Raw genomic sequence first — 18,632 nt, forward strand, 5'->3', positions numbered from 1 at the left:
GGCACAAATACAATTCACCAATGTAACAGAAGGCAAAGCAGAATATATAGGGGAAGAGATCATTTTTAAATTCTAAAAAAAAATAGAAATAATAATCTAAAGGCGTCTATTTTACAATGAAATATAAAGCAAGACCATTGGGGAGGGTATATGATAGAAATGAAGAGACACCAAATAAATAAATAAACAAACAAACAAACTAGGACAGAGGGGTAGTACATGCATTAGGAAAATGGAGCAGAATTACCCAACAGCATTAGGTCCTACTTAAAGTTGGCAGTCACTGCTTTAACTTAAGAGTTATACAACTGTATTTTCTCCACCAAAATTCAGCTATACCAGAGCTGGTTAACATGAGATGCCTCATATTAAATAGGATTTAATTAGAGGATATCTTGCCAAGTAAATAAGAGGAAAAAGACACAAGAAACTTGAAGTGTGAAAAGGAGTAAATATTGGACCTATTCAGGCTGCATAAAAAAGGAAATGATGAGAGGGTAGGATGCCATTGAAAGGGGTAGAATGAAAGAACTGTAGATCCTGGTAGGATCAAGTATTTAGAATCAAATACATGTTTAAAGCAACGTTCAAGAGAGAATGAGTCAGAAAAGTAGGAAGTGGTCATCAAAGAGTGAGAAACACACAACTCTAATTTAGTAATATAGAATAGGGCTAAAATAGAACCACTGGCATGGATAGGTGGCTGAGGAAGACAGAGGACAGTATAATGAAAAGTCAAAAAAGTAAAGAAATACTAAAATCTTTAAGGAATTAAGGAGTGCTTAAAGTCATTCAATTTTTTAAATGAGCAAATGACTTGGAAAGGCATTTTGCAAAAGAGAAAAGGACTTTGGAAACTAAATTAACTGCAGTAAGAAAATAGTGGATGCAAGAGTCTGGCACTGTGAATTTCAAACTATTGGATTATAGGGCGAAGGAAAAGCATGACAGCCTGGAAGTCACAAAGAGGAATAAGCATGACATCTTCTCTCTAGGTATAAGTAAGATCTAGCACAGCACCTTACACTTAGTAAGCACTTAATATGTTAGTTGATAGTAATAGCAAGAAAAACACTAGCAGCAGGAGAAACAACTGTAGAAACATTAGAAACGTGAGTTTTAATAATATTTTTATTGACTTGTCACATTTTAGGATCCTTAAATTATTCTGCTGGTTTCTTTTGTCACAGGTACAGGTACTAGTAAATCTAAATTTTCTGGTACATCACAAAATATCTATTCATTGTGAGAGCTTCCCGTGTTTTAGTTAGCTTTTTTTGCTGCAATGACCAAAAGACCTGACAAGAAGAATTTTAGAGGAAAAGTTTATTTGCAGATCATAATTTCAGAGGTCTCAGTGCACAGACAGCGAACGAACTCCATTTTTTGTTCTGTGCCTGAGGTAAGGCAGAACATCATGGTAGAAGGGTTTGGTAGAAGAAAGCAGCTGGGGACATGGCATCAGGAAGCAGAGAGAGTGCTCCACTCAACAAGGACAAAATATAACCCCAAAGGCACAGCCCCCGTAATCCACCTCCTCCAGCCACACCCTACCAGCCCACAGTTACCACCCAGTTAATACATTCAAGTGAATCAACATACTAATTAGAGATGAGGCTCTCATAACCCAATCATCTTACCTCTGAACTTTCATGCATTATCTCACACAAGAGTTTTGGGGGAACACTTAATAATTAAACCATAACACATAGTGAAAAGCAAAGAAAACTGCCTCCTAAAAGTCTAATTTTAAAACTGACAAATACACAGCACAGAGTACAAATTACATATAGTATTCAATGAGTTTCCATACACTCAGGTAACAACCCAGATGGAGATTTCTAGTATCTCAGAATGTACATTTATACTTCTTCTCCATCAATATCCCCTCCAGGATTAAAAAGTATTCAGACTTCTATCAATGCTATTCCTATTCTTGAACCTCAAAAATAATAATAGTTTATAATCTCTCACATCTTGCTTCTTTCATTCAATAGGTCTGAGATTCACCCACACAGTTGGGTGGAGCAAGGCTCATCTTTTGAATTTCTATGTAGTATTCCACTGTATGAATACATCATGATTTTTATCTATCCTACTATGAACAGTTATGAGTTGTTTCCTTCTGTAAGGGGCAAAGGTATATCATTATGAACAAAGCTCTATTGATACTTTTGTACTTGTCTTTTGGTGGGCACACTATGGAGTGGAACAGTTAAAATTGTTTTTAAATATGTATATATTTCTGATTGCTATTATGCTCAATTATTCACTCTATTATGGTGTCAGAGAGCATTAAGTCAATACGCAATTACCAAACTGACCTACATTAGACCTGTTTTTCTTTTTTTTTAATGATTCCTAGATGAAAGCATTTAAGGAAAACTATGAATTGCCAAATTATATTTTTCCCAAAGTCAAAACCTATGTATTTGGCCTAATGTTAAGACAACAATTAATCAGGCAAGATGTTAGTGACAGAATGCTTATAAAATTATAAAATCAAATTTCCCAGCAACTCAGAAAGCTGAGGTGGGGAGACTGCTTGAGCCTGAGTTTGAAACCAGCCTGGGCAACATAGCAAAAATCCTGTCTGGAAAAAAAAAAAAATCAAATACTATCTTATTATTTAATAAGATTCAATGTGAGTCAAAAATAATTACTATTTCAAATGACAATTCTTAAAAAAGCATATCATGAAAATCAAATTCTACAAGGCCGGCCAGGTGGGGTGGTGCACGCCTGTAATCCCAGCAGCTTGGGAGGCAGGATGATTGAGAGTTCAAAGCTAACCTCAACAATTCAGCAAGGTGCTAAGCAACTCAGTGAGACCCTGTCTCTAATAATTAAATACAAAACAGAGCTGGAGATGTGGCTCAGTGGTCATGTGCCCCTGAGTTCAATCCCTGGTACCAAAAAAAAAGAAAGAAAGAAAAAAAAAGAAAACAAATAAACAAATTCTACAAGGCCAAGAGAACTGACTTTATATTTGCAATGATAATAATTCATTCAAAACCTCTTTTCTGCTGAGTATAATGGCACAAACCTGTAATCCCAGCTACTCAGGAGGCTGAGGCAGGATGATTTCAAGTTCAAAGACAGACAGGGAAAATGAGTGAGGCCTTGTCTCAAAATATAAAACAAAAAAGCTGGGAATGGCCAGGCGCACATGCCTATAATCCCAGCCACTCAGGAGGCTGAGGCAGGAGGATCACAAGTTCAAAGCCAACCTCAGAAAAAGTGAGATGGTAAGCCACTCAGTGAGACACTGTCTCTAAAGAAAATACAAAATAAGGCTAGAGAAAATACAAAATGTGGCTCAGTGGTAGAGTGCCCCTGAGTTCAATCCACAGTTACCACCACCACCACCCCAAAAAAACAGGCTGGGATGTAAAGAATCCTGCATTCCAAAAAAAGAAGAGTGAGAGAATGGCAGTGGAGTTAGAGAAAAGTTAACTTATTTGAGATTTAGACATTAGAATCAACTAGCTTGTATATTTTCTTGATGAAGAAGACAGAGAAAGAGGATTTAAGGGATGACTAAGCAGACAGTTTGCTGAAATGGAGAATAACAGAAAGTTGAACAAGAGATGTAAGTTAATTTTATACCTATTGATTTTGAGCCCAGGACATCCCACTAGAGATGTCCAGTAGGAAATTAAATATATATTTCTATCTCAAATTCATAATAGAAACTGGAATTGGGATACAGACTTAGAAGTCATGAACACACTAATGGTAAATAAAGTGCTGTGAATGGATATAGTCACTTGAGCACTGTATGAAGTATGACAAGTGCCTAGGTCAGACCCTAAGCATCACCAATTAAAGAATAGGCAGATGGGCTGGGGTTGTATCTCAGCGGGAGAGTGCTCATCTTGCACATGCGAGACCCTGGGTTTGAGCCTCAGCACCACATAAAAATAAATAAGTGAAATAAAGGTATTGTGTCCAACTACAACAAAAAAATATAAAAAAAAAAAAACAGGCAGAGGTCATTGTCTTCAAGTTATACATTAAATTCACCATATTTGTGAATGTAGTGTTCAAAGATTAGTTTTGAAATTCCTCAGATAAATCTCAAAAATCAAAAACTACCTTTAAAAAGATGTAAAAAAGAAAGGAAATTCATATTATGGTTCATTTATGTGTTGGTTCTCTTTTCACATGTATTCAATTACTGCCCATATAACCTTTTAAGATATATCAATTAGTAAAATAAGGAAATAAATAGCTCATGCCAGGTCCCAAAGACATGATGGCCCAATTAAAACCAAGCTGGAACCTGAGAATTTCAAAGTGATTCTATATGACCTTTGTGACCCAAGTGCTTGAAAGAACAGTCTATTAAATTTTTCTAAAAATTATCTCTTATAATAATCAAATTCAGAGTTCATAAAAGTTTAGGACCAGAAGATAATCCAATTTATTTTATAGTTAAATTGAGGGACTTAGAGATTAAAGGATTTCACCAAAATATAATACTTTAATTTACTAAATCTGTTTATTAGCTAATAATTTATAAGACTCAAAACTGAATTATCTATATAACAGATCCTAAAAACAGGGCCTTCATTTTGAGCTGTTATTCTGGTAGAGAGACAAAAAGTCAGCATCCTTTTTATCCAGTTGCATACAAAGGCCAAGCAGCTATATTTATGAAGAACATCTAAGGTCATGAAAAATAGTGCATGTAAGATAAATGCTTTTGCCAGGTACAGTGGCACACACCTGTAATCCCAGCAGCTTAGAACATCTAAGGTCATGAAAAATAGTGCATGTAAGATAAATGCTTTTGCCAGGTACAGTGGCCCACACCTGTAATCCCAGCAGCTTAGGAGGCTGAGGTAGAAGATTAAAAATTCAAAGCCAGCCTCAGCAAAAGGTAGGCACTAAGCAACTCAGTGAGACCCTGTCTCTAAATAAAATACAAACTAGGAATGGGATGTGACTCAGTGGTTGAGTGACCCTGAGTTCAATCCCTAGTAACAAAAATATGTATATATACTTTTACCATATAAATTCATCATATTTGAGTTTTTATAAAAAGTTTCAGTGATCATCAATAATTCAAAAGATATACTTTTAAAATATTCATACATTTTCTTTAAAAAGAAAAAGTATACTTACCAACAAGCCAAAAAGTATTTTTATACCAAACCATAATCAAAGAATCAGCCCTGCTATAGTTAACACCTTTACAACTACAATAAGGTCATCAATAATTAAATGCTGGTCTTTCATCAAACAACATTTTACATCCTTTAAGTATATTTCTTTGACTTTTAAACAAAAGCAAGTCCAAAAAGTCCATTCTCATTTCATAAATAATAGTTTCCCTATTCTCTCTCACACAATTCCATTCAAATTTTTCATTTGTAATTATGTTAAAATAAAACTGCTACTGTGATTTCCATAAATCATAACCAAGACAATATCACAAAAAAAAGATACAAGTTTCTCAGTATGAATTATATTTCATATGTAGATCATGTCACATGTAAGATTCCACAAAGGAAAGTTACCAAGATTTAAAAAAAAACTTTTTTTCTGACAAGACAAAACTTTTTAACGAATGCCTGCTACAGATATCTTAAAACGGGTTTAGCACATCTAATAACATACCTAAGGAACTTCTGGTCTGTTGACTGTTGGGCGGTATGTTTTCCTTAGCCATGGAGATTAATATTTTACTATTTTCAGAAAGTTTCTCTGATGCCTTTCCCTAAACAAGACATAATATTTACAAATCAGTAGGAGGAAGGGACCCCAGAAAACATGAAATTCATCAAAACTTATATTAAATGCCTCAACAAAATTATACAGTACATCAGAGAAGAAACTTAAGCGTAAGACAAGAAACAAGCCAAAATCACTTAAAAACTATAATAAATATTTGAATATTTAATTAATTCACTTATTAACAAATATTCACTGAGTTCCTGTTAAATGCTAGGCATTGTGCCAGGCACTGACAATATATGAGAAAAAATAATACAAGAATTTCTGACATTTTAAAGCATAAACTGTTAGGGAGACACATGATAAAGTAATATATAATTAGATTATGTGACATGTAAAGAGTGATAAGGAAGAGCTATGGTGGGGGAAAAAAAAAAAAAAGCCAGGTTAGGAGGCCCAGAATGCTATGAGAAGGATTACAAAGCCTCAATGAGCAGGTGATTCTTGAACTGATACTTAAAATTATTATGTATATATTATTTAACATTAGAGATTATAATAACCTGTATTAAAACCTATGTACCACCCAAACTACATAATTCCAAACACCATACATTAGCCCTCTGTACAACAGAGTGATGAAGAACACAGACTTTGGATTTGGATGAAGGTTCCAATCCTGCATTCCCCACTGTGTACCTGGAAAATTATTTAACGCCTTTGAGCTTTTATTTCTTGAAGTGTATAACAAAAGAATTTCCCCCTACTTTACAGGGTTGTTATGACTAAATGAAATGAAATACATAGGGCTCGGGATGTAGCTCAATGGCAAGAGCACATATCTAGCATGTGCAAGGCCCTGGGTTCAACCTTCAATACCACCAAAAACAAAAGTCTTTGGCATGACAGCTTATTTGCTTATTCATGGCAGATTATGGACAAAAGGCAACCTAGCATGATGGCTTAGAGAACAAGCACTGGAGTCAGGCTGCCTCGGATTAAAGCCTATTCCACCAACCTTCATCATTTTAGTCTCATTACTTAGCTTTCCAATATGTCAGTTCACTCATCTAGAAAATTAAAATAACAGTACATATCTTGTTCATAGTTAGCACTCTATATAATATTACCAATGTAAGTAAAAATTATAAACGGAGTGCCTATATTATTTATCATTTCAATCATGATGCCATGTCCAGGAGGAATGCAAAACCAGATAAGACACAGCCAAAAATCACTTGGGCAAACCAAAATGTACGGTTACTCTCAACTAGGGCAAAATATATAGCACAGACCAATCTATATGCTATATCTTATTAACTACACATGAGAGATGATGCTGTATCTCTCTAGATTAGAACAATATTCTCAGAGCATAGCACAATACCTGGCACAATCTCATTAAACATTTGCTAAATGGATGAATCAATCTTTCACCAAAATGAGAAAAACTTTGAGAATTTTATAGACAATGCTTTCAGAAACAATTATTTTAACAAATTTATATTCAGAAAAGCAAATAGTACTAAGTAAACAACCCTAACAAATTCACTCCTGTACATTTCAAAGAAAATTGTTTTAATCAATTCATTAAATAACCTTAACTTTTTCACATAAAACAAGAACTTGCTTTTAAATTTGGTTATATTCTGGAAGTTCTCTGTCCAAGAACTTGTCTCCTAACCATCTTGTAAAGCATGTAATTATTCATTAAAACTCTGAACAAGAGAGAGGAGAAATACTGTGAGATAAAAATCACAAAACAACACTCAAATATTACTGAAATCTGTCTGCAGTCAGGCTTTCAGATTTAGAATGACACAGCATAATCAAATTAAAATATGAAACAGAAGATTCTCACAGGATTATACAAGTATAATCCTTAGAAACAATCTCAATAAGACATATTGTAAGAAAATTATTAATTTTACCTTCATTTCCATGTACGGTGGATCACTTTCCAATTCAGCTTTGTCTTTGGCCAACTTGGCTTTTCTTTCTTCAATAAATTCATCCAAATTATCAGCCATTTTGCAGCTTCTGAAAAAAAATAACAATTCTTCAAGGAGCACAACTGTATTATAATATTTCTACTCTATTACCATGAAGGTCTACAATCCACACTTAGTGTTCAATCTCATTTACCAAATTGAGAACTTCAACCTTCAGCTCGATCATAAATTTGCCAGATTCGTCTCCCAATTCTCCAGAAAAGCCTATGAAATATTTTAAAATATATGAAAATGAACCATCATCACCATCATCACAAAGACAATCAAAAACATAAAGGCAAGAAAACGTCAATCCTTATTTTTTTTTTTTTTTTGTAAAGAGCTCTAACTATTTGGAGATTCTAATTTATAGAAAAGTTACAAAAATACCAAGAATACCCAGATCGTCTTTATCAGTTCTCTTATTGGTAAAATTTTGCCTACTTCCTTTATTCTCTGCTTGTTCCCACAAAGTCATTTTCTCTATACAATTTTTTTCTAAAATTATTCATGGGTGAATTTTATATATCATAGCCCTTTGCCCCTAAACCCTATGATGTATATTTATTAAGAATTAGGTCAGGGCTGGAGATGTACCTCAGTGGTAAAGCACCTGCCTAGCATTTTTAGGCCCTGAGTTCCATCCCTAGCACCACAAAAAAAAAAAAGGAGGGAGGACGGGGGGCAGGCCCAGTGGAATACGCTTGTAATCCCAGCTACTAAGGAGGTTCAGGCAGTAGCATCACCAAGTTCAATGCTAGACTAAGCAATTTAATTTAGACCCTGTCTTGAAATAAAAAATAAAAACAGCTAGCAATATAGTTCAGTGGTAAAGCACCCCTGGGTTCAATCCTCAGTACAGGAAAAAAAAAAAAAAGATAAATTGGGCTATTTTCTTACATAGCTTCAACATAATTTACTAACTTCAAAAACCCTAATTTAAAAAAAAAAAATCTAACCTCTTGTACGTGTTCCAATTAAGTGGCCCAATAATGGCCTTAAGAGCATATTTTTCTCTTTCCAGTTCAGGATTCAGTCTAGTTTAGGTGTTCCATTTCCTTGTTATACCTCCTTAGCCTTCTTTATTTTGGATCATCTTTACAAACTTTCTATGTCATTAATATTTTTTAATACAACCATTCATTGTCCACCTTTTTAAATACAACAATCCTCATCTGAGGTTTTCCTGACATTTCTTTATGACTAAATCCAAGTTATACACTCTCAGCAGGAATACTACTTAAGAGGTGATGTGTCTTGATCAAGGTTTCATCTGTAACAGACACATGATACCTACTTGCCACTCATTAATGAGGTTGATTTGATCACCTTGGCAAGATGTTGTATAACTTCTGTACTACTGCTCCCTTACAATAATAGTAAGCCATCTGAGGGAATACTTTTATACCATGCAAATATCCTACTCCTGATCAAAATTTCCCCCGAGATTTATATTAGTGGTTCTTGATTGGTCCAATTTTTTTCCTGTATGGCTGCAAAAGGCTAATTTTTTAATTCCTCCACTTCCTGCACATTTATTTTACAAGTCAGCACTTACTTATCATTCTATTATAATCATAAGCCCTTCTTTCAACCCATTCATTTGGTTTATCATCAGTGTGGAATCATGAATTTCTTTCTTTTTTTATCTTTATTTTGTTTATTTATTTTTATTTGGTGCTGAGAATAGAATCCAGTGTCCCACATGTGTGAGGCCACAACCCCAGCCCCATTTTTTTCAATAAATCCTAGCACTGTTTTTAAGTTCATAAGCTGTTGTCTCAAGTGAGAAATAATTTATATACCATAAAATTCACATTTTAGTGAACAGTTCCAATATCTTTTAGTAAATTCATACAGTTGTTCAAGTATCACCACAATCATGTTTCATGTTTCCATCACCCCAAGAAGTTCCCCCATTCTCCTTTGCAGTCACTCCTCACTCTTACCCCCAACACAGGAAATTGTTCTTTTTTCTCTATAGTTTTGACTAATCTGGAAATTTCATACAAAAGGATCTTATGGAACATGTAGTCTTTTGTATCTAGCTTCTTCCACTTAGTATTTCTGAGATAACTTTGTAGCTTCTATCTTAAATAGTTTGTTGTTTTTTATTATTAAAGTCATAGTCCATTGAATGGAAACACAACACTTTATTCACCTGTTGCTGGATATTTGAGTTGTTTCCATTTGGGGGCTATTTGTAGAAACACTACTATGAACACTCATGTACAGGTTTTTATGTGAACATGTTTTCAATTTTTTTCTACAAATACATAGAATTTCTGGGTCATATGAACTGTTTAACATTTTGAGGAACAGATAAACTGTTCCTCAAAGTATAGGGGCTATATCATTTTAAATTCCAGTCATGTGAAATGGTTGCAATTTCTACACATCTTAACCAAGGCTTGTTACTTCCATTCTTTTTGATTTTAGTCATTCTACTGAGTAGACAGTAGTATGTATATTTGGTTTTAATTTGAATTTAGTGTGTCTATTTGCCATTCATATAAGCACATATCACTGGGACTGTATCTATTCAAATCTCCTGCCCATTTTTAAATGAGGTTGTTTTCTTAGTATTGACTTATAAGATTTCTTCTCATATACTACAGAAATATAAATCCATTATCAATAATGTTTTGTAAATATTTTCTCCCAGTCTTTGGTCTGTTAAGTCTTCTTAATGATACCTTAACAGTTAAAGTGTTTAATTTTTATCAAGCCCAATTTATGAATTTTTTTTCAATTTTTAATCAATTCATTGTGTTTTTATGTCATAGCTATGATTCCTTTACCTAACCCAAGATCACAAATAGGTTCTTCTGTTTTCTTTTAGAATTTTTTTTTTTTTTTTACAGTTTTAAAAAGTCTATGAACCATTTAAATTCAATTTTTGGGAATTGGAAGGGTCAAAGTTCAATATCTTTGTTTTCTGGGTGGTGCTGGGGAAAGACCACTATAGTTAAATAAGCTGAATTAACAACTTGCCACATTGAGAAATGCAAAAGAACATACACCATAAGCAACACCCGGGTATCTGTGTAAGCAGGTACTGAAAAAGACTTATATGATTGGGGCTTGTGTTGAGTGATTTACAAGAAGGTTTAAAGAAGCAGAGCTCTATTGTCAGCAAGTGGGAGTAATTCTATAATTGGACATCTTAATAACACTTAACTATACGTTAGGCTAAAGCTGTAACTGGCTTTAAAAAAAAAAAAAGAAGAAGAAGAAGAAGTCATTCCTATCAGCTGGGAGAGGCGATGTTTGGAATTTTGTGGCTTAGACAATGTTTATGTATTTGGACATGGAATATTTGTCTTGAACCATCACAGGCACAGAGTAGTCTTATCTGATGTTGATGTTCTGTACAACTGTATATCTTCATCAGGATACCAAGTTACTTTAAGTACCAGACCAGTTCCTAGCAACACCAAGGCCCCGGCCAACTTCCAGCTGTCATAACTATTTCTCTTTCTTATTCATAAGAGCATGTAAAAACTTACATAAAACTACTTCAACTATAAAATTTATTCCTAAATTACTTAGTGAATAACAGACTGGGTTGATGGATATATCCTTCAATAATACAAAATACAGTAAAATTAAGTTTCAAGAGAAATCAGCTGAAAGAAACCTAAAAGGATTCTTAATCTTCCTGACACCCTACAATGTAAAATCACTCACAACTATTTATTTTACACAGGTCTTTTCCCCTCAGTAGATATATACACTATATGTACATAACAGTTTTCAGTTTCACTGAAAGACTAAGATTTGAAATACATTTCACATAATTCTATATGACTGATGTCAAATATATTCCTTAGCCTCTCTACACCTAAGAGTACTTCCTCATCTATAAAGAGGAAATATTACCTATTCCAGAGTTATGAAGTAAAAAGGAAAATGTTTCAAAATGCCAAACACAGAATCTGACACTTAGAAATCAACACATCAGTTATCTTATCAATTACTGCTATATTGCCATAGTCTTTGTATGTATAAACATATTTACCTTTTGAGAAAAAAAAAAAGTCTCAAGGCTGGGGGGATGTAGCTCAGCAGTAGAGCACATGTTTAAGATGCCTGAGGCTCTGGGAAAGAAAGAAAGAAAGAGAGAAAGAGAGAAAGAGAGAAAGAGGAAGGAAGGAAGGAAGGAAGCAGAGAGAGAGAAAGAAAGAAAGAAGCAGCTTCCAAGCTTAAAGTATGCTGAAATTTGGGTAGGGGGACGTCGCTCACTGGTAGAGCACTTGCCTAGCATGTGTGAAACACTGGATTCAATCCCCAATACCACAAAAATGGTATGCTAGAATTTAAATTACCAAAAATTGATACTAGGTTATCATAATCCAAACCATCATCTCTAAATTGTAGGAACTGCTTATAATATAGATAAAAATATAAGCAGATCATAACTTACCATTCTGCTAAGTCTAGGGAAACCATAAATAGAAGGACCCAGAAGAGAAACTGAATATATCCAATTCCTTCTCCCAATTTCATCAATCACAAAGGTGGGGAGGTGGGATGTGGCTCCTATCATTATCCCTCTGAAGGAATAAAGTACACATTTTCTCCCCTCTACACTCCTAAAGCGGGTCATTATGCTGTATGCTGGGAGGATAAAAAGAATAAAGCATGACCCTTGCCTTCAAGTTGAGATTAGCTAATGTCCCTTGTCACAGAGACTCACAGTCTAGCCAGACTGGAGTTTAAGATTTGGATATGACATACCTACCCCTAATGGATCCAGTGGACATATCAAGAAAACTGAATACACAGGGAACTCAGAACAGAATCCAGTCTGGACATAAAGATTTGGCAGTATTTGATCATCAGAGATATTAGAAAGAGGAAGATGGCAGATTGGAAACAGTCAGACTTACTTGCTGCTCCATGAGGTTGAACTAAAACAAGAATGGTATGCAGCTGCATGTTGAGGTGGGGGACCCATAGGAAAACACTGAAGTGCAATTGTGGAGAGTTAGTGACCACGTGAAACCCAGCAATAATGATATTTAGAATAAGAGTACATTAACACTGAGCTCCGAGGTGGCACAGCAGGGAGTAGTGCACCTTTAGCAGGTTGAAATATCTCCAGGAGTACAGTCTGCCACCCTGCAAATATGCAGTCTGAGCAGACAAGCGAGCTGGTACATAAGTTTTATACCTGGGACTGGCCTCATTTAGACAGTAATTTAAGTAAAAAGAAAATAAGAAACTATGAGTAAAACATACTCTGGGCAAATTAAAAGAACACACTTAAGACTCATAGATCTAGAGGAAGGAGCAGAACTACAGGCTAATAGCACAGAAAACCTACTCAGTGAAATAATAGAAGAAATGTTTCCCAAATCTGGGGAATGATATGAACATCCAGGTACTAGAGGCATTTAGAACCCCAAATAACCAAAACAGAATCTCTTCAGAACATAATATGTATTTAAAATGCTAAAAATAGAGAAGAAAAAATATTAAAAGCTCTAAGAGAAAAACACCAAGTCACTTATCAAGGCAAAACCATCAAAACAAAATGATTTCTTAGCCAAAACTCTAAACACCCAGGAAGGCATGAAATGATACATTTCAAGCCCTAAAAGAAAATAACTGCCAGCCTAGATTATTATTATATCCGACAAAGTTATCTTTTAGAATTGAAGAAATAAAGATTTCCCAAGAAATAAACTAAAGAATTATTTTATAAACTAAATAATTCTTTTATAAACTAAAAGAATTCATGGTCATTAAACCAGCATTACAGAAGACACTCAAAGGAATCACATACCCAGCTGAGAAAGCAAGAAAATACAACCTCAAGAGCACATGAAAGAATAAATCTCACCAGAAGAAAAACAAAGCAAATATGATTATATCAGTAAACCATCAAACCCCTTAAGGTAAATAAGGAAGAACTGAACACAGAATTCTCAGAAGAAAAACAATAAAATAACAGGAACTAGTACATGTCTTTCAATAATAATCCTGAATATTCATGGTCTGAATTCTTCAATTTAAAAAAAATGAAGACTAGCTGACTGGATTAACATATGCAAATATGTTCAACATAAATGTAATACACCACAAACTGAATATACAAAAAATCAGTAGCTTCCTATACATCAACAATGAACTTAATGAGAAAAAAATCAAGAGGAAATGGCTGCAAAAATATTAATAATAAAATATCCAGAAATAAACTTAAGTAGGTGAAAGACCTCTATGATGAAAATTATAAAACACTGAAGAAAGAAACTAAAGACACTAGAAGATGTAAAGACCTTCCATATTCGTGGATTGTTAAAATGGTCATACGAGCAAAAGCAACCTACAGATTCAATACAATCCCCATCAAAATACCAATGATATTATTTAGAGAACTTGAAAAAGATCCCAAAATTCATATGAAACATAAAATTCCCAAGTTGCCAAAGCAATCCAGAACAAAAAGTATAAGATCAGAGGCATCACAATACCCAATTTCAAAATATGCTATAGATGTGTTATAACAAAACAAAAAGAGCATGGTATTGGCATAATAAACACATGAACCAATGAAATAAGAATCCTCTACAACTATCTAATTCCCCACAAAAGAACCAAAACACATGTTGGAGAAAAGACAGCCTCTGCAGAAAATGATGCTGGGAAAATTAGAATTACATCTGTAGAATATTAAAATGATCCCCATCCCTCACTGTATAAAAATCAACTCAAAATTAATCAAAGACCTTGGTCTGGGGTTGTAGTTCAGCGGTAGAGCGCTTGCCTAGCATGTGTGAGGCACTGGGTTCAAACCTCAGCACCACATGTAAAAAAAAAATAAAAGGTACATTAACAACTAAAAAAGTTAAAAAAAAAAAGAATCAAAGACCTTATTGTAAGACTTGAAACTGAAAGTGCTACAGGAAAACACTTCAGTTTTCAGGTATAGGCAATGATTTTCTGAACATGACTCAAATAACTCAAGAAATAATAGCAAGAATTGACAAATGGGATTACACAAAATTTAAAAAGTTCTACACAGCAAAGAAAACAATCAACAGTGTGAAGGGATAGCCAAAGGAATGGTAGAAAATCTTTGCCAATTATTCATGTGAAAGAGAATAGCCAGAACATAAGAAGTCAAAAAATTTAACAGAAAAGCAATTCAATTAACAAATGACCAAAAGAACTGAACAGACACTTTTCAAAAGAAGTAAAAATGGCCAATAAATCACATGAAAAAATGGTTGACATCTTTAGCCATCAAGGAAAGACAAATCAAAAACTACTCTGACATTCCAACTTACCCAAGTCAGAAAGTCCATTATCAAGAAAAAAATAAATGCTGGTGAGAATTTAGGGAAAAAGGAGCCCTTAAATGCTGTTGATGAGAATGTAAATTAGTACAGCCACTGTGGAATACAGTAACAAGGTCCTCAAAAAACTAAAAATAGAACTATCATATAATCCAGCTATACCACTCCTGGGTATATATCTGCAACAATCAAAGTCAATACATGCATACCCATGTTTATCAAGGCACTAGTCACAACAGACAAGTTACAGAATCAGCCTGAATGCCCATTAACAAATGAATGTATAAAGAAAATGTGGTATATGTATACAGTGGATGTGTGTACATCCACATAAAGGAGAATAAAATCATGTCATATGCAGGAAAATGGATGGAACTGAAAAATGGTAATGTTAAGAGAAACAAACCAGACTCTGAAAATTAAGTGTCATGTTTTTTCTCATATGTACTATCAGAGAGGGGTGGGGGATGAAAGCAGAAAGGGGACTGTTTAGGAAGGGTGGGAGATAGAGATGATGAATATAATCAAAGTGAATTATATGCATGTATTAAATACCATTATTTTGCACAATTAATAGGTACCATTATAATAAAAAAAATTAAAATAATAATATCACCATCATCCTGCCAGAGGTGAGATGGAATCTCAATGCAGTTTTGATTTGCAAAACTACACTGGGAAAAAAAAAGGTTGCCTGACAAAAGAGACCCTACAGTATGAAAACAGAACCAAAGATTCTCAGGGAATGATAACATTTAGGCATGTCAGGTAAGAACAGACACTGTGAAAAAGCTCTAGATAAAAGAGGTGACCAGGACAATGTTTCTCACTTATCTACCAAGGATCTTTCCACCAAATGAAAGGTTCTCAATCTTTTTCTTCTGGCAGATGACATTCACATGAGTAATTTACTTCCATGGGCACACTCGAATTTTGACAAATCCCTCTCAATGTTTTATGAAGTAAATGCCATGCTGCTGGGGACAAAAAGGGAAGCTGCAGGACAGGATACAAAGAGAATAAATACATAAAACCATTTTGAAGTCTTTTAGAATATATTAATGATGTATTATAAATTTACATTAGTAAATTTCATTATCATTTCAACATGAATAAGTCAGTAGCATATATTACATAGCCTTTGGGTTACACAAAATTGCTAAAACACTTGCTCAAACAACTTTGCTTACTACTCAGGGAGGTATATCACAAAGTATGTCAGAATGATATCAAAAAGATAACCTGATGTGTAAACTCACAAGTGTTCCCTCCCAATTCATCAGGGCTGCAAGAGATCCAAAATGTCCTCCCTGTGGAGCATTTCGGCAGATATTTAACCACCAGAAAGTCAGAGATGAATGATATGAAGAAAGCATCTTACTGGTTTCCACCAGATTCCTTTATTACTTGTCAACGAGAAAGCCATTCTTTCACAGTGAAAACAAGAACTTCTCAGGATAAATGAGGCTTTTTACAAACTCATATTTATCTATTTAAAGTTGCTTTTACAACCTTTTTAGGCATCTTGCATTTGAAAACTGGATGGTAGCTTACTTCAGAATTTGGTCTTCCCCGAAATCCTGGTTAAGCTTCTTAATTCTATAATCTTTGATGGCCAGCCTCTCTCAAAAGATGAGTCCCACTGCTAGCATTGAATGAAAACTGTATTCAATTTCCATATAGAATACTACAATCAGAAAAGGTTCAAGCTCAAGCTGCCCAGCAAACATGGGGGTGAGGGAGGTGGAGGTGATAATAATAGCACCAACCTCACAGGGATATGGTGAAGATTAAGTTTTACTTGCAAAGCTCTGGGAACAGTGCCTTGGCGCACAAGCACTCTAACGTTACACATTAGCCAGCCCAGCCCGGAGGAGGAAAGGCGCCCAGGGAAGTTTAGCAGAACTCAGGAGGCCGGGCCTCCAAGGAGGGAAGATGCACGGGAGCAAAGGCTTAGCACAGTTTGTCTCCAGGTGCTAGGGGTGGCTGACTATTTAGAAAGCGTCAATGCGTTGCCAGACAACAGGCTGGCAACAACACCTGAGGCGGCAGCGGTGGCAACCGCGAGGGCTCGGTGAGGGCTCAGGAATTTGGACCACGTAGGCGGGGCATCGCCCCGCCCCCGACATCTGCGAGCCCCTCACCCACAGGGAACCCCCGCCCCTGTAACCTGGGTACCGCCCCCTGACCGGCTGCCACCAGCCCGAAGGGGGGCCCGGTAACTCTAGCACCACCCCCGCCCAATAGCCACAAGACACACCGTGAGGGAACCCCCGCCCCCAACACCCCAGACCCCGTCACCGCCGCCCCGCCTGGCGGCCTCGAGACCCCAAACCCCCATATCTGTAACTAGGATCACCTCCCCCGTCCCACCCAGCAGGTTCGAGACCCCTACCCGGAAAGAAACTCCCACCCCAGCCCCAGTAACTTTGGCTTCGACAGCAGGCTGCCACGCGACCTCCGCCCCCCGGAGCCGCGAAGCTAGCCCTGGAACCCTCTCACCCCATCCCAGGTCAGTCACACCCCGCCGGGCCTGCTCTCCACCCGCAGCCGAAGAACTCTTACTCAGGAGAGCGGGCTCGCGTCCGGGTAGACGCACAACGCTCCAGCGAGGCTCTCAGTAGACCAAAGAAGCGGCGGCGACCACCCGGCGCGGGAACTGTGTGACAGGCCGCCTGACCCAGGCTCCGCCTCTCTGGCCCAGCCCTCCTCACGCCTTTCGCCAACTGCCGTGCGTGGCCCTGCCTCCACTGGCGCCGCAGGGGCACACCGCGCGGCCGAGGTCGCCCCCTGCCGTCCCGGAGGCCGCACAACCCGCTGGATGTTCGCAAGGCTTGCCTGTACCCTGGCTGCAGACAATGCCATCAAGGTTCCCCTGCTATGCTCAGGGTCTGTTAAACCGTGGGCGCCACTTCCAAGACTAAATCGATTACAGCCTCTCTAAACCACCCTTCCCCTACTCCATGAGTTAGCTAGTCAGGTCAAGGAACAGTATCAGTGTCTGAAAGGCAGAGAGAGGAAAACTCTTGACATAGCTTTCCAAGGATTTAGTCCTACTCCAGGTGGTAAACGTCGTGTCCTGGGCTTTCAACATGCAACATAGTTCACTCCAATCCTGACTGGCTACATGTATGACTAGAAAAGAGATATCTAGCTTCCCAGGAGAGTGGAACTAATGGTATTAATGTATCATAGGACCCTAATTTATCCTGACTTACTTTCAAAAGGTGATTTTAAAATGTCAAAACCTCAGGCTGTGATGTAAAGTCAATTTTGTTTTCAACTATCCACCACACATCACACAACAGAAGTGGCGGATACAACGCAAAGCATACAGTGAAAAGGAAAACCTCCATGTAAACAAATACCTTACAAAGCAGTTATAGAAGCAACTACAGAGACGTAGAGTCACTGTGATTAAAATGGTTACTGGAAAGAAAGAGTTCCTAGATTGAGATCTCTAAGTTGTTTTAAAGATTAATATCATCTCCCAAACAGAAAAGGAAGAGCATTTCAAACAATGCTGAACACAACTATATTGCTAAGCCAAAGAGAAGGTACTGGCATTGACGGAATGAAAAGCTTCAGTGGGTACTAAAAGAAGCTGGAGAGGTATAAAAGGATCCCGTTATGAATAGCTGTGATGCTTTTTCCC

The 18,632-nt window shown here is 36.5% G+C and overlaps 1 protein-coding gene across 9 annotated transcripts in view; it reads right to left on the reverse strand.

The window, feature by feature from the left end:
* Positions 1-17,678, reverse strand: part of Cspp1 (centrosome and spindle pole associated protein 1) — a 110,274-nt gene extending 92,596 nt beyond the window's left edge. For 5 of the 9 annotated variants that reach the window (XM_046428535.2, XM_058573974.1, XM_046428532.2 and 2 more), the window contains exons 1-3: positions 17,543-17,678; positions 7,614-7,722; positions 5,626-5,725 (exon numbers count right to left, since the gene is read on the reverse strand). In XM_046428535.2, the coding sequence (XP_046284491.1) occupies positions 5,626-5,725; positions 7,614-7,712 (199 nt within the window). In that variant the 5' untranslated portion in view covers positions 7,713-7,722; positions 17,543-17,678. Of the gene's footprint in view, positions 1-5,625; positions 5,726-7,613; positions 7,723-7,827; positions 7,899-17,542 lie in introns of all 9 variants that reach the window. The other 4 variants (XM_046428534.2, XM_058573972.1, XM_046428533.2 and 1 more) reach the window with 2 other exon arrangements.
* Between the last annotated feature and the right edge of the window lie 954 nt (positions 17,679-18,632).

Source organism: Marmota monax, unplaced genomic scaffold, assembly GCF_021218885.2.
Source record: "Marmota monax isolate L192 unplaced genomic scaffold, Marmota_monax_Labrador192_F-V1.1 WCK01_AAM20220418_F8-fsc00044, whole genome shotgun sequence".
Lineage (NCBI taxonomy): Eukaryota > Metazoa > Chordata > Mammalia > Rodentia > Sciuridae > Marmota > Marmota monax.